Source organism: Mytilus galloprovincialis, chromosome 7 (genome assembly GCF_965363235.1).
Source record: "Mytilus galloprovincialis chromosome 7, xbMytGall1.hap1.1, whole genome shotgun sequence".
NCBI classification, from domain to species: domain Eukaryota; kingdom Metazoa; phylum Mollusca; class Bivalvia; order Mytilida; family Mytilidae; genus Mytilus; species Mytilus galloprovincialis.
Window position 1 is genome coordinate 48,966,088 of NC_134844.1, and position 17,061 is coordinate 48,983,148.

The following is a 17,061-nucleotide window of genomic DNA, read 5'->3' on the forward strand; positions in this document are numbered from 1 at the left end:
TAATTCGTTTATCAAGCAGTTAATGTAATGAGTTTTACACACAAAAACGATGTTGTTTGGGGCTTTATCTGCGGGGACAACAACATATTTGTCATGGAGTTAGGATAAGTGTTTTGCAACATTTGGGTCTTTAAAGATTGACGTAGCATGGGCATTGATAGACCCATTCAGTTTCTTCATTCTAATTTGTATCAACACCCTCACTGTCTTAATTCATTCAGTTTAGGTTACATTAGGTTACTACGACACAGTATACTATATATATATATAAGATAGAGTTAGAGGAGGGGATAAGGTCTCTATACGGCAATGCTAGGCGGTGTTGTAGAAGTTAAAAATAAAAAGTACAGGTTCCAGCCCCGCTCGGGGAAGAAGTTACGAATCAGATCTACTCTAACATCGTTAGGTTGGTTTTCTAGGCACTTTATATAACATATGTTGTGTACAAGTTATCATTTTGTACAAATTATAATTTGTACAAAAATATTGCACAAATCATAATTTGTATTTTGACTTTGTACAAATTGTAATTTGTACAAAAAGTGCCTGTACAAATTACAATTTGTACAATATTTGACGAAAATTCACTTAGAACTTGTAAAACAATTTATAATATGGATTTTGGTGAAAAAAGAATTGATACACACCATCATAGAATTGTTATTAAATAACAACACGAAACACCTTATTCACAAAGTTCAAAAATAGTTCTTTATCATTCGTTCTAGCCGGTAAGTTAATTATGGCATGGGAATAGTTATCAAAGGTATCAGGATTATAATTTAGTACGCCGGTCGCACGTTTCGTCTACATAGGACTCATCAGTAACGCTCATATCAAAACATTAATAAAGCCAAACAAGACGTGAAGTTCCAAGTTGAAGAGCATTGAGGGTTCAAAATTTTCCAAAAGTTGTGCCAAATACGGCTAAAGTAATCTATGCCTGAGATGAGAAAATCCTTAGGTCAACACCGAAATTGCATCTTTTGACTTTCACATTTAACTCTTCCCAAACACTTTGCAACGTCTAATTACTTTGGGGGAATTGCTTTAATAAGTTGCCAAAGCTATATATCCAAGGTATTATCATTTACACTCTTTTAGTTATTTACTCACTTGATGTTCTAGTAACAGTGTTTTAAAACATGCATTGTCGGCATTTTTTATTAAAAGGAAAAATTTGTCCAAAATTTTCTGAACATAGCAGGGAAAGCTACATGAAAGAACAGTCATGTGTACACCAATGACAAGCATAATGGGCTTTTGGTTTGATTGAGTATGAAATGACATTGAAACACCAATCATTCTTGCCAGGAATCGTGCGCTGTTTGGAAAATACTGAGATCCAAGACTAATATCTTACAAAAAACAAGACAGTATCTATCAGAATTGTTGTTAAGGGTTAATGTCATTATACATATTCCTTAGTATGATCGTGGTCAAACCGATCCTCAAACTATATGAGGCGTAATTGTTGAATCTGAAGATTTCGGGTATCAAATTGGAAAAGCTGTATGAATTTATACAGGATATATGTATATATGTCGAAAAGTTTAATTGAAGCTCTGAGAGACACACATTTTTATTCACTGCAAAGGTTCCTGAGCTTCAAATTGCGCGATGTGAAGCAGTTAAACAGCTATTTTAAAAACAGGTTGCCCGGAATTTCTTTAATTTATGTGAATGCATAGTCGGGTTAAGCACTTTTAAATGTAAATGTGATTGTCAAAAGATGCTGTGCAATTCCCAGTGCCATATTTCACTCGCCTGCTCAAACAAATAATAAATCTGGAGTATGATAAGCTGATGACCGGTACCAAAGTGAGATATTAACCGAGTCTCAGGACAAATCTGCATTGGTTTTTTTTTTGGCATTATTTTAAAAAGTCATCATGTGTCAAATTAATTCATGTAAAATCTGCGTTTTAGCGAACACGTGCATTTGGTAATTTCAGGTCTGTTTGATTTCATATTAAAGGTTAAAAACATTTTGATAATCGTTTTTATCTGTATAAGAATAAGTTTTTGTGGATCGAATCAGTCAACCTAATTAGTTGACCCTTGTTTCACTTTCAATGTTGACTTAATTTCCTCTTCAATAGCTGAACACGCATAATTTATGCTAATATGTCTCTTTAAAGCTGAGGGCTTGAATTGAAATTCAAATAAGTACGGATTCAATGAAGTCGAATTATTCACTTGCAAGTGAATAATTCATTGACGATGTTTCTTATCTTAATTTGACAAAATTGAAACAAAACGGGCTGGCTATTAAAAGCGAATAATTCAAAGCGAAATATTATATAACTGTTTCTTTTCCATTAATGATTGAACTTGAAAAAAAAGATACTATTTTTTTTATCTCAGTGGAGTCTTGTCCATTATTAAACCTGGGAATATTATACCAACCAATTATCATTTACCTAACAGTAGAATGACAAAACGTTTATTGTATTGATTTATAGGGAAATATCAATGAATAATGAATCAGCATCAGTTGCTATCACATGACTTAAAGAAATAACAGTATTTATAACTTTACTGGAATATACTATATATTTAGCTATTTTTAGATCGAAAGGGAATGTTACAGCATTGTTCATTGGTGAATATTTTGGAAGATACCTTTAGATTGACAAATCCAAACAACTGTTCCAAACACAAAACTTGACAGAAAACGCAAATTGTCAACAACCTCAACGTGGCAGAGACGTTTTGAAAAGTTTGAACATTTACGTCAAATTTTCTAATGACTGACGTGATCTAAAACGTGCTGACAGATTACAATAGAAATACAAACAGTACAGAAAGTGATTTATAGTGCGTGCAAATTTATGCTAATTGATTTATCAACTTAATTGCTGTTCACTGAAATTTTACAGAAAAGTAAAAAGAAAGTGAAATTTTGAAGAAAAAGTTTATTCATTTCTTTCAAAGATTTTTGCATAATGTCGTATTTATACCAGAGTGTTAAAGGATACATATTCAAGGTAAAAATCAACTTATATTATATTAAAAGCATGCAAAATTATGCATGGGTCGAATCAAAAGTTCTTAATTAGCAATAGCAGATTAGTTGTTGTGAAAATCCAAATTATGCTACCAGTGCCAGTGGTAATTTTGAACACTACATCTTGGGGATATAAAGGCAGCACTCTATAAACCAATTGAACCAAAGAAGCTCTTTCCTTACTCAACTTTCTTTATGTAAATATCTACAGGTCTACAACACTTTTAATCCCCCTTTTCTTTTTTGAGCTGGGTACTGTCCATTAGTGTAGCTCACAGATCCATTACTGTACAGTCCTGAGTCTTAATTTCACCCGGTGTCATATGGTATTTTGAACCCCATGGTAAAATGACCCCGGGGTCAAAATACCGCTATGGTAAATTGAACCCCCCCTGTATAGAAAATTGAACCCCCATGGTAAATTGAACCCCCCTGTTTTTTTAGTTCTAGATGATTAATAAAACATTTAACATTATATAAAAGCTAATCAAATATTAAAAATCATTAATACAAGAAGGGGAGGTCAATTTTCAATGATTGGTTAAAAGAAAATATTTGCTTGGTATAAGTGCTCTGAAGTCTTAACCAACAAAATTTCAATCAAAAAACTTCTGAAAGCATAACTAGACCATGTAGCTTGGACACTTTAATTCTTTGAAATTTGTAATATTTATATAGAATGGTAGACTTAAGTTTTGATTCTCCATGGTAAAAAAAGGGGGAGGGGGTCAAATTACCATGGCTCAGTTAATCTAAAAAGTAAAATTTTCAAAACATCTTTTCAAGCTACTAAAATAAATACGAACTTCTTATTGGAGTATAATAAATGTGGAAAGGAGTTACAGTAGCTAGATATTTTAGCATTAAAGGTCTTTAGATGTATAGTAGGGGGCTCAATATACCATGGTAGGGGGGTCAAAATAACATGCCATGGCAAAGTAAAATTTTCGAAACATCTTTTCCAGCATGGTAAATCCATTCAAACTACTATTTGGAGTATTATAACTATGTTAAGGAGTTAAAATAGCTAGAATTTTTGAAATTAAAGGTCTAAATATAGTAGGGGGTTCAATATACCGCATAGGGTCAAAATACCATGGTTAAGTAAAATTTTCAAAATATCTTTTCCAGTATGTTAAATACATACAAACTACTTATTGGGTTATTATAACTATGTTAAGGAGTTACAATAGCTAGAATTTTTGAAATTCAAGGTCTATAGTAGGGGGTTCAATATACCGCAGAGGGGTCAAAATACCATGGCAAAGTAAAATTTTCAAAATATCTTTTCCAGCATATCTAATACAAACAAACTACTAATTGGAGTATTATAACTATGTTAAGGAGTTAGAATAGCTAGAATTTTTGAAATTCAAGGTCTATAGTAGGGGGTTCAATATACCGCAGGGGGGTCAAAATACCATGGCTAAGTAAAATTTTTAAAATATCTTTTCCAGCATATCTAATACATACAAACTACTTATTGGAGTATTATAACTATGTTAAGGAGCTAGAATAGATTGAATTTTTGAAATTCAAGGTCTATAGTAGAGGGTTCAATATACCGCAGGGGGGTCAAAATACCATGGCAAAGTAAAATTTTCAAAATATCTTTTCCATTATGTTTAATACATACAAACTACTTGTTGGGGTATGATAACTATGTTAAGGAGTTAGAATAGCTAAAATTTTTGAAATTTAAGTCTATAGTAGGGGGTTCAATATACTGCAGGGGGGTCAAAATACCATGGCTAAGTAAAATTTTCAAAATATCTTTTCCAGTATGTTAAATACATACAAACTACCTATTGGAGTATTATTACTATGATAAGGAGTTAGAATAGCTTGAATTTTTTTAATTTAAGGTCTATAGTAGGGGGTTCAATATACCGCAGGGGGGTCAAAATACCATGGCTTAGTAAAATTATCAAAATATCTTTTCCAGTATGTTAAATACATACAAACTACCTATTGGAGTATTATAACTATGATAAGGAGTTAGAATAGCTTGAATTTTTTTAATTTAAGGTCTATAGTAGGGGGTTCAATATACCGCAGGGGGTCAAAATACCATGGCTTAGTAAAATTTTCAAAATATCTTTTCCAGTATGTTAAATACATACAAACTACTTATTGGAGTATTATTACTATGTTTAGGAGTTAGAATTAGCTAGAATATCTGAAATTCAAGGTCTATTGTAGGGGGTTCAATATACTGCAGGGGGTCAAAATAAGATGGCAAGGTAAAATTTTCAAAATATCTTTTCCAGTATGTTAAATACATACAAACTACTAATTGAAATATTATAACTTTGTTAAGGAGTTAGAATAGCTAGAATTTTTGAAATTCAAGGTTTATGGTAGGGGGTTCAATATATCGCAGGGGGGTCAAAATACCATGGCTAAGTAAAATTTTCAAAATATCTTTTCCAGCATATTTAATACATACAAACTACTAATTGGAGTTCAATTACTATGTTGTTCATTAAGAATAGCTGGAATTTTTAAAATTGAAGGTCTATGGTAGGGGGTTTGTATGAATTAAACTTGTCTGAAAAGAAATTTTGAAAATTTTACCTTGCCATCTTATTTTGACCCCCTGCGGTATATTGAACCCCCTACAATAGACCTTGAATTTCAGATATTCTAGCTAATTCTAACTCTTAAACATAGTAATAATACTCCAATAAGTAGTTTGTATGTATTTAACATACTGGAAAAGATATTTTGAAAATTTTACTAAGCCATGGTATTTTGACCCCCCTGCGGTATATTGAACCCCCTACTATAGACCTTAAATTAAAAAAATTCAAGCTATTTTAACTCCTTATCATAGTTATAATACGCCAATAGGTAGTTTGTATGTATTTAACATACTGGAAAAGATATTTTGATAATTTTACTAAGCCATGGTATTTTGACCCCCCTGCGGTATATTGAACCCCCTACTATAGACCTGAAATTAAAAAAATTCAAGCTATTCTAACTCCTTATCATAGTAATAATACTCCTATAGGTAGTTTGTATGTATTTAACATACTGGAAAAGATATTTTGAAAATTTTACTTAGCCATGGTATTTTGACTCCCCTGCGGTATATTGAAACCCCTACTATAGACTTAAATTTCAAAAATTTTAGCTATTCTAACTCCTTAACATAGTAATCATACCCCAACAAGTAGTTTGTATGTATTAAACATAATGGAAAAGATATTTTGAAAATTTTACTTTGCCATGGTATTTTGACCCCCCTGCGGTATATTGAACCCCCTACTATAGACCTTGAATTTCAAAAATTCAATCTATTCTAGCTCCTTAACATAGTTATAATACTCCAATAAGTAGTTTGTATGTATTAGATATGCTGGAAAAGATTTTTAAAAATTTTACTTTGCCATGGTATTTTGACCCCCCTGGGGTATATTGAACCCCCTACTATAGACCTTGAATTTCAAAAATTCTAGCTATTCTGACTCCTTAACATAGTTATAATACTCCAATTAGTAGTTTGTTTGTATTAGATATGCTGGAAAAGATATTTTAAAAATTTTACTTTGCCATGGTATTTTGACCCCTCTGCGGTATATTGAACCCCCTACTATAGACCTTGAATTTCAAAAATTCTAGCTATTCTAACTCCTTAACATAGTTATAATAACCCAATAAGTAGTTTGTATGTATTAAATATGCTGGAAAATATATTTTGAAAATTTTACTTTGCCATGGTATTTTGACCCCCCTGCGGTATATTGAACCCCCTACTATAGACCTTGAATTTCAAAAATTCAATCTATTCTAGCTCCTTAACATAGTTATAATAATCCAATAAGTAGTTTGTATGTATTAGATATGCTGGAAAAGATATTTTGAAAATTTTACTTTGCCATGGTATTTTGACCCCCCTGCGGTATATTGAACCCCCTACTATAGACCTTGAATTTCAAAAACTCAATCTATTCTAGCTTCTTTACATAGTTATTATACTCCAATACGTAGTTTGTATGTATTTAATATGCTGGAAAAGATATTTTGAAAATTTTACTTAGCCATGGTATTTTGACCCCCCTGCGGTATATTGAACCCCCTACTATAGACCTTGATTTTCAAAAATTCTAGCTATTTTAACTCCTTAACATAGTTATAATACCCCAATAAGTAGTTTGTATGTATTAAATATGCTGGAAAATATATTTTGAAAATTTTACTTAGCCATGGTATTTTGACCCCCCTGCGGTATATTGAACCCCCTACTATAGACCTTGAATTTCAAAAATTCAATCTATTCTAGCTCCTTAACATAGTTATAATAATCCAATAAGTAGTTTGTATGTATTAGATATGCTGGAAAAGATATTTTGAAAATTTTACTTTGCCATGGTATTTTGACCCCCCTGCGGTATATTGAACCCCCTACTATAGACCTTGAATTTCAAAAATTCAATCTATTCTAGCTCCTTAACATAGTTATAATAATCCAATAAGTAGTTTGTATGTATTAGATATGCTGGAAAAGATATTTTGAAAATTTTACTTTGCCATGGTATTTTGACCCCCCTGCGGTATATTGAACCCCCTACTATAGACCTTGAATTTCAAAAACTCAATCTATTCTAGCTTCTTTACATAGTTATTATACTCCAATACGTAGTTTGTATGTATTTAATATGCTGGAAAAGATATTTTGAAAATTTTACTTAGCCATGGTATTTTGACCCCCCTGCGGTATATTGAACCCCCTACTATAGACCTTGATTTTCAAAAATTCTAGCTATTCTAACTCCTTAACATAGTTATAATACCCCAATAAGTAGTTTGTATGTATTAAATATGCTGGAAAATATATTTTGAAAATTTTACTTAGCCATGGTATTTTGACCCCCCTGCGGTATATTGAACCCCCTACTATAGACCTTGAATTTCAAAAATTCAATCTATTCTAGCTCCTTAACATAGTTATAATAATCCAATAAGTAGTTTGTATGTATTAGATATGCTGGAAAAGATATTTTGAAAATTTTACTTTGCCATGGTATTTTGACCCCCCTGCGGTATATTGAACCCCCTACTATAGACCTTGAATTTCAAAAATTCAATCTATTCTAGCTCCTTAACATAGTTATAATAATCCAATAAGTAGTTTGTATGTATTAGATATGCTGGAAAAGATATTTTGAAAATTTTACTTTGCCATGGTATTTTGACCCCCCTGCGGTATATTGAACCCCCTACTATAGACCTTGAATTTCAAAAACTCAATCTATTCTAGCTTCTTTACATAGTTATTATACTCCAATACGTAGTTTGTATGTATTTAATATGCTGGAAAAGATATTTTGAAAATTTTACTTAGCCATGGTATTTTGACCCCCCTGCGGTATATTGAACCCCCTACTATAGACCTTGATTTTCAAAAATTCTAGCTATTCTAACTCCTTAACATAGTTATAATACCCCAATAAGTAGTTTGTATGTATTAAATATGCTGGAAAATATATTTTGAAAATTTTACTTAGCCATGGTATTTTGACCCCCCTGCGGTATATTGAACCCCCTACCATAGACCTCAAATTAAAAAAAATAATAGCCAATAATTTGTAAATTAAATTATCTGCAATATTATTTATCAAAAACAGGGGGGTTCAATATACCGCAGGGGGGTTCAAAATACCATATGTGAAAAATGACCCCGGGGTCAAAATACCATGCGGTATAATGACCCCGGGGTCATTTTACCGCATGGTAATTTGACCCCGGTGTCATATGGTATTTTGAACCCCCTAAAAAGTGAACCCGGGGTCAAAATACCATGCGGTAAAATGACCCCGGGGTCATTATACCGCATGGTATTTTGACCCCGGGGTCATTTTTCACATATGGTATTTTGAACCCCCCTGCGGTATATTGAACCCCCCTGTTTTTGATAAATAGTATTGCAGATAATCTAATTTACAATTTATTGGCTATCATTTTTTTTTATTTGTGGTTTTAAGTAGGGGGTTCAATATACCGCAGGGGGGTCAAAATACCATGGCTAAGCAAAATTTTCAAAATATCTTTTCCAGCATGTTTAACACATACAAACCACTTATTGGACTATTATAACTATGTTAAGGAGTTAGAATAGCTTGAATTTTTGAAATTCAAGGTCTAAAGGAGGGGGTTCAATATACCGCAGGGGGGTCAAAATACCATGGCTAAGTAAAATTTTCAAAATATCTTTTCCAGTATATTAAATACATACAAACTTCTTATTGGAGTATTATAACTATGTTAAGGAGTTAGAATAGCTTGAATTTTTGAAATTCAAGGTCTATAGTAGGGGGTTCAATATACCGCAGGGGGGTCAAAATACCATGGCTAAGTAAAATTTTCAAAATATCTTTTCCAGTTTATTAAATACATACAAACTACTTACTGGAGTATTTTAACTATGTTAAGGAGTTAGAATAGCTTGAATTTTTTAAATTCAAGGTCTATAGTAGTGGGTTCAATATACCGCAGGGGGGTCAAAATACCATGGCTAAGTAAAATTTTCAAAATATCTTTTCCAGTATATCAAATACATACAAACTTCTTATTGGAGTATTATAACTATGTAAAGGAGTTAGAATAGCTTGAATTTTTTAAATTCAAGGTCTATAGTAGGGGGTTCAATATACCGCAGGGGGGTCAAAATACCATGGCTAAGTAAAATTTTCAAAATATCTTTTCCAGTTTATTAAATACATACAAACTACTTATTGGAGTATTATAACTATGTTAAGGAGTTAGAATAGCTTGAATTTTTGAAATTCAAGGTCTATAGTAGGGGGTTCAATATACCGCAGGGGGGTCAAAATACCATTACTAAGTAAAATTTTCAAAATATCTTTTCCAGTTTATTAAATACATACAAACTACTTATTGGAGTATTTTAACTATGTTAAGGAGTTAGAATAGCTTGAATTTTTGAAATTCAAGGTCTATAGTAGGGGGTTCAATATACCGCAGGGCGGTCAAAATACCATGGCTAAGTAAAATTTTCAAAATATCTTTTCCAGTTTATTAAATACATACAAACTACTTATTGGAGTATTTCAACTATGTTAAGGAGTTAGAATAGCTTGAATTTTTTAAATTCAAGGTCTAAAGTAGGGGGTTCAATATACCGCAGGGGGGTCAAAATACCATGGCTAAGTAAAATTTTCAAAATATCTTTTCCAGTTTATTAAATACATACAAACTACTTATTGGAGTATTTTAACTATGTTAAGGAGTTAGAATAGCTTGAATTTTTGAAATTCAAGGTCTATAGTAGGGGGTTCAATATACCGCAGGGGGGTCAAAATACCATGGCTAAGTAAAATTTTCAAAATATCTTTTGCAGTATATCAAATACATACAAACTTCTTATTGGAGTATTATAACTATGTTAAGGAGTTAGAATAGCTTGAAATTTTGAAATTCAAGGTCTATAGTAGGGGGTTCAATATACCGCAGGGGGGTCAAAATACCATGGCTAAGTAAAATTTTCAAAATATCTTTTCCAGTATATCAAATACATACAAACTTCTTATTGGAGTATTTTAACTATGTTAAGAAGTTAGAATAGCTTGAATTTTTGAAATTCAAGGTCTATAGTAGGGGGTTCAATATACCGCAGGGGGGTCAAAATACCATGGCTAAGTAAAATTTCCAAACATCTTTTCCAGTTTATTAAATACATACAAACTACTTATTGGAGTATTTTAACTATGTTAAGGAGTTAGAATAGCTTGAATTTTTTAAATTCAAGGTCTAAAGTAGGGGGTTCAATATACCGCAGGGGGGTCAAAATACCATGGCTATCTAAAATTTTCAAAATATCTTTTCCAGTTTATTAAATACATACAAACTACTTATTGGAGTATTTTAACTATGTTAAGAAGTTAGAATAGCTTGAATTTTTGAAATTCAAGGTCTATAGTAGGGGGTTCAATATACCGCAGGGGGGTCAAAATACCATGGCTAAGTAAAATTTTCAAAATATCTTTTCCAGTTTATTAAATACATACAAACTACTTATTGGAGTATTTTAACTATGTTAAGGAGTTAGAATAGCTTGAATTTTTTAAATTCAAGGTCTATAGTAGGGGTTCAATATACCGCAGGGGGGTCAAAATACCATGGCTAAGTAAAATTTTCGAAATATCTTTTCCAGTTTATTAAATACATACAAACTACTTATTGGAGTATTTTAACTATGTTAAGGAGTTAGAATAGCTTGAATTTTTGAAATTCAAGGTCTATAGTAGGGGGTTCAATATACCGCAGGGGGGTCAAAATACCATGGCTAAGTAAAATTTTCAAAATATCTTTTCCAGTATATCAAATACATACAAACTTCTTATTGGAGTATTATAACTATGTAAGGAGTTAGAATAGCTTGAAATTTTGAAATGCAAGGTCTATAGTAGGGGGATCAATATACCACAGGGGGGTCAAAATACCATGGCTAAGTAAAATTTTCAAAATATCTTTTCCAGTTTATTAAATACATACAAACTACTTATTGGAGTATTTTAACTATGTTAAGGAGTTAGAATAGCTTGAATTTTTGAAATTCAAGGTCTATAGTAGGGGGTTCAATATACCGCAGGGGGGTCAAAATACCATGGCTAAGTAAAATTTTCAAAATATCTTTTCCAGTTTATTAAATACATACAAACTACTTATTGGAGTATTTTAACTATGTTAAGGAGTTAGAATAGCTTGAATTTTTTAAATTCAAGGTCTAAAGTAGGGGGTTCAATATACTGCAGGGGGGTCAAAATACCATGGCTAAGTAAAATTTTCAAAATATCTTTTCCAGTTTATTAAATACATACAAACTACTTATTGGAGTATTTTAACTATGTTAAGGAGTTAGAATAGCTTGAATTTTTGAAATTCAAGGTCTATAGTAGGGGTTCAATATACCGCAGGGGGGTCAAAATACCATGGCTAAGTAAAATTTTCAAAATATCTTTTCCAGTTTATTAAATACATACAAACTACTTATTGGAGTATTTTAACTATGTTAAGGAGTTAGAATAGCTTGAATTTTTGAAATTCAAGGTCTATAGTAGGGGGTTCAATATACCGCAGGGGGGTCAAAATACCATGGCTAAGTAAAATTTTCAAAATATCTTTTCCAGTTTATTAAATACATACAAACTACTTATTGGAGTATTTCAACTATGTTAAGGAGTTAGAATAGCTTGAATTTTTGAAATTCAAGGTCTATAGTAGGGGGTTCAATATACCGCAGGGGGGTCAAAATACCATGGCTAAGTAAAATTTTCAAAATATCTTTTCCAGTTTATTAAATACATACAAACTACTTATTGGAGTATTTTAACTATGTTAAGGAGTTAGAATAGCTTGAATTTTTGAAATTCAAGGTCTATAGTAGGGGGTTCAATATACCGCAGGGGGGTCAAAATACCATGGCTAAGTAAAATTTTCAAAATATCTTTTCCAGTTTATTAAATACATACAAACTACTTATTTGAGTATTTTAACTATGTTAAGGAGTTAGAATAGCTTGAATTTTTTAAATTCAAGGTCTATAGCAGGGGGTTCAATATACCGCAGGGGGGTCAAAATACCATGGCTAAGTAAAATTTTCAAAATATCTTTTTGTGTTTATTAAATACATACAAACTACTTATTGGAGTATTTAAACTATGTTTAGGAGTTAGAATAGCTTGAAATTTTGAAATTCAAGGTCTATAGTAGGGGGTTCAATATACCGCAGAGGGGTCAAAATACCATGGCTAAGTAAAATTTTCAAAATATCTTTTCCAGTATATCAAATACATACAAACTTCTTATTGGAGTATTTTAACTATGTTAAGAAGTTAGAATAGCTTGAATTTTTGAAATTCAAGGTCTATAGTAGGGGGTTCAATATACCGCAGGGGGGTCAAAATACCATGGCTAAGTAAAATTTCCAAACATCTTTTCCAGTTTATTAAATACATACAAACTACTTATTGGAGTATTTTAACTATGTTAAGGAGTTAGAATAGCTTGAATTTTTTAAATTCAAGGTCTAAAGTAGGGGGTTCAATATACCGCAGGGGGGTCAAAATACCATGGCTATCTAAAATTTTCAAAATATCTTTTCCAGTTTATTAAATACATACAAACTACTTATTGGAGTATTTTAACTATGTTAAGAAGTTAGAATAGCTTGAATTTTTGAAATTCAAGGTCTATAGTAGGGGGTTCAATATACCGCAGGGGGGTCAAAATACCATGGCTAAGTAAAATTTTCAAAATATCTTTTCCAGTTTATTAAATACATACAAACTACTTGTTGGAGTATTTTAACTATGTTAAGGAGTTAGAATAGCTTGAATTTTTTAAATTCAAGGTCTATAGTAGGGGTTCAATATACCGCAGGGGGGTCAAAATACCATGGCTAAGTAAAATTTTCGAAATATCTTTTCCAGTTTATTAAATACATACAAACTACTTATTGGAGTATTTTAACTATGTTAAGGAGTTAGAATAGCTTGAATTTTTGAAATTCAAGGTCTATAGTAGGGGGTTCAATATACCGCAGGGGGGTCAAAATACCATGGCTAAGTAAAATTTTCAAAATATCTTTTCCAGTATATCAAATACATACAAACTTCTTATTGGAGTATTATAACTATGTAAGGAGTTAGAATAGCTTGAAATTTTGAAATTCAAGGTCTATAGTAGGGGGTTCAATATACCGCAGGGGGGTCAAAATACCATGGCTAAGTAAAATTTTCAAAATATCTTTTCCAGTTTATTAAATACATACAAACTACTTATTGGAGTATTTTAACTATGTTAAGGAGTTAGAATAGCTTGAATTTTTGAAATTCAAGGTCTATAGTAGGGGGTTCAATATACCGCAGGGGGGTCAAAATACCATGGCTAAGTAAAATTTTCAAAATATCTTTTCCAGTTTATTAAATACATACAAACTACTTATTGGAGTATTTTAACTATGTTAAGGAGTTAGAATAGCTTGAATTTTTTAAATTCAAGGTCTAAAGTAGGGGGTTCAATATACTGCAGGGGGGTCAAAATACCATGGCTAAGTAAAATTTTCAAAATATCTTTTCCAGTTTATTAAATACATACAAACTACTTATTGGAGTATTTTAACTATGTTAAGAAGTTAGAATAGCTTGAATTTTTGAAATTCAAGGTCTATAGTAGGGGGTTCAATATACCGCAGGGGGGTCAAAATACCATGGCTAAGTAAAATTTTCAAAATATCTTTTCCAGTTTATTAAATACATACAAACTACTTATTGGAGTATTTTAACTATGTTAAGGAGTTAGAATAGCTTGAATTTTTGAAATTCAAGGTCTATAGTAGGGGTTCAATATACCGCAGGGGGGTCAAAATACCATGGCTAAGTAAAATTTTCAAAATATCTTTTCCAGTTTATTAAATACATACAAACTACTTATTGGAGTATTTTAACTATGTTAAGGAGTTAGAATAGCTTGAATTTTTTAAATTGAAGGTCTATAGTAGGGGGTTCAATATACCGCAGGGGGGTCAAAATACCATGGCTAAGTAAAATTTTCAAAATATCTTTTCCAGTTTATTAAATACATACAAACTACTTATTGGAGTATTTCAACTATGTTAAGGAGTTAGAATAGCTTGAATTTTTTAAATTCAAGGTCTAAAGTAGGGGGTTCAATATACCGCAGGGGGGTCAAAATACCATGGCTAAGTAAAATTTTCAAAATATCTTTTCCAGTTTATTAAATACATACAAACTACTTATTGGAGTATTTTAACTATGTTAAGGAGTTAGAATAGCTTGAATTTTTGAAATTCAAGGTCTATAGTAGGGGTTCAATATACCGCAGGGGGGTCAAAATACCATGGCTAAGTAAAATTTTCAAAATATCTTTTGCAGTATATCAAATACATACAAACTTCTTATTGGAGTATTATAACTATGTTAAGGAGTTAGAATAGCTTGAAATTTTGAAATTCAAGGTCTATAGTAGGGGGTTCAATATACCGCAGGGGGGTCAAAATACCATGGCTAAGTAAAATTTTCAAAATATGTTTTCCAGTTTATTAAATACATACAAACTACTTATTGGAGTATTTCAACTATGTTAAGGAGTTAGAATAGCTTGATTTTTTTAAATTCAAGGTCTATAGTACTTAACATAGTTATAATACTCCAATAAGTGGTTTGTATGTATTTGATATACTGGAAAAGATATTTTGAAAATTTTACTTAGCCATGGTATTTTGACCCCCCTGTGGTATATTGAACCCCCTACTATAGACCTTGAATTTCAAATATTCAAGCTATTCTAACTCCTTAACATAGTTAAAATACTCCAATAAGTAGTTTGTATGTATTTAATAAACTGGAAAAGATATTTTGAAAATTTTACTTAGCCATGGTATTTTGACCCCCATGCGGTATATTGAACCCCCTACTATAGACCTTGAATTTAAAAAAATCAAGCTATTCTAACTCCTTAACATAGTTATAATACTCCAATAAGAAGTTTGTATGTATTTGATATACTGGAAAAGATATTTTGAAAATTTAACTTAGCCATGGTATTTTGACCCCCCTGCGGTTCAATATACCGCATGGGGGTCAAAATACCATGGCTAAGTAAAATTTTCAAAATATCTTTTCCAGTTTATTAAATACATACAAACTACTTATTGGAGTAGTTACTATGTTAAGGAGTTAGAATAGCTTGAATTTTTTAAATTCAAGGTCTAAAGTAGGGGGTTCAATATACCGCAGGGGGGTCAAAATACCATGGCTAAGTAAAATTTTCAAAATATCTTTTCCAGTTTATTAAATACATACAAACTACTTATTGGAGTATTTTAACTATGTTAAGGAGTTAGAATAGCTTGAATTTTTGAAATTCAAGGTCTATAGTAGGGGCTTCAATATACCGCAGGGGGGTCAAAATACCATGGCTAGGTAAAATTTTCAAAATATCTTTTCCAGTATATCAAATACATACAAACTTCTTATTGGAGTATTATAACTATGTTAAGGAGTTAGAATAGCTTGAATATTTGAAATTCAAGGTCTATTGTAGGGGGTTCAATATACCGCAGGGGGGTCAAAATACCATGGCTAAGTAAAATTTTCAAAATATCTTTTCCAGTATATCAAATACATACAAACTTCTTATTGGAGTATTATAACTATGTTAAGGAGTTAGAATAGCTTGATTTTTTTAAATTCAAGGTCTATAGTAGGGGGTTCAATATACCGCATGGGGGTCAAAATACCATGGCTAAGTAAAATTTTCAAAATATCTTTTCCAGTTTATTAAATACATACAAACTACTTATTGGAGTATTTTAACTATGTTAAGGAGTTAGAATAGCTTGAATATTTGAAATTCAAGGTCTATAGTAGGGGGTTCAATATACCGCAGGGGGGTCAAAATACCATGGCTAAGTAAAATTTTCAAAATATCTTTTCCAGTATATCAAATACATACAAACCACTTATTGGAGTATTATAACTATGTTAAGGAGTTAGAATAGCTTGAATTTTTTAAATTCAAGGTCTATAGCAGGGGGTTCAATATACCGCAGGGGGGTCAAAATACCATGGCTAAGTAAAATTTTCAAAATATCTTTTTGTGTTTATTAAATACATACAAACTACTTATTGGAGTATTTAAACTATGTTTAGGAGTTAGAATAGCTTGAATATTTGAAATTCAAGGTCTATAGTAGGGGGTTCAATATACCGCAGGGGGATCAAAATACCATGGCTAAGTAAAATTTTCAAAATATCTTTTCCAGTATATCAAATACATACAAACTTCTTATTGAAGTATTATAACTATGTTAAGGAGTTAGCTTGAATTTTTGAAATTCAAGGTCTATAGTAGGGGGTTCAATATACTAATACCATGGCTGAGTAAAATTTTCAAAATATATCTTTTCCAGTATATTAAATACATACAAACTACTTATTGGAGTATTATTACAATGTTAAAAGTTAGAATTGCTAGAATTTAAAAAAATTTAAGGTCTATAG

At 31.3% G+C, this 17,061-nt stretch overlaps 1 protein-coding gene across 1 annotated transcript in view; it reads left to right on the plus strand.

The window, feature by feature from the left end:
- The first annotated feature begins 2,667 nt into the window (after positions 1-2,667).
- The window catches only part of LOC143083169 (transmembrane protein 263-like), a 31,730-nt gene continuing 17,336 nt past the window's right edge, over positions 2,668-17,061 (plus strand). Inside the window, exon 1 of the mRNA XM_076259404.1 lies at positions 2,668-2,990. Within this exon, the coding sequence (XP_076115519.1) occupies positions 2,949-2,990 (42 nt within the window). The 5' untranslated portion in view covers positions 2,668-2,948. The remainder of the gene's footprint in view (positions 2,991-17,061) is intronic.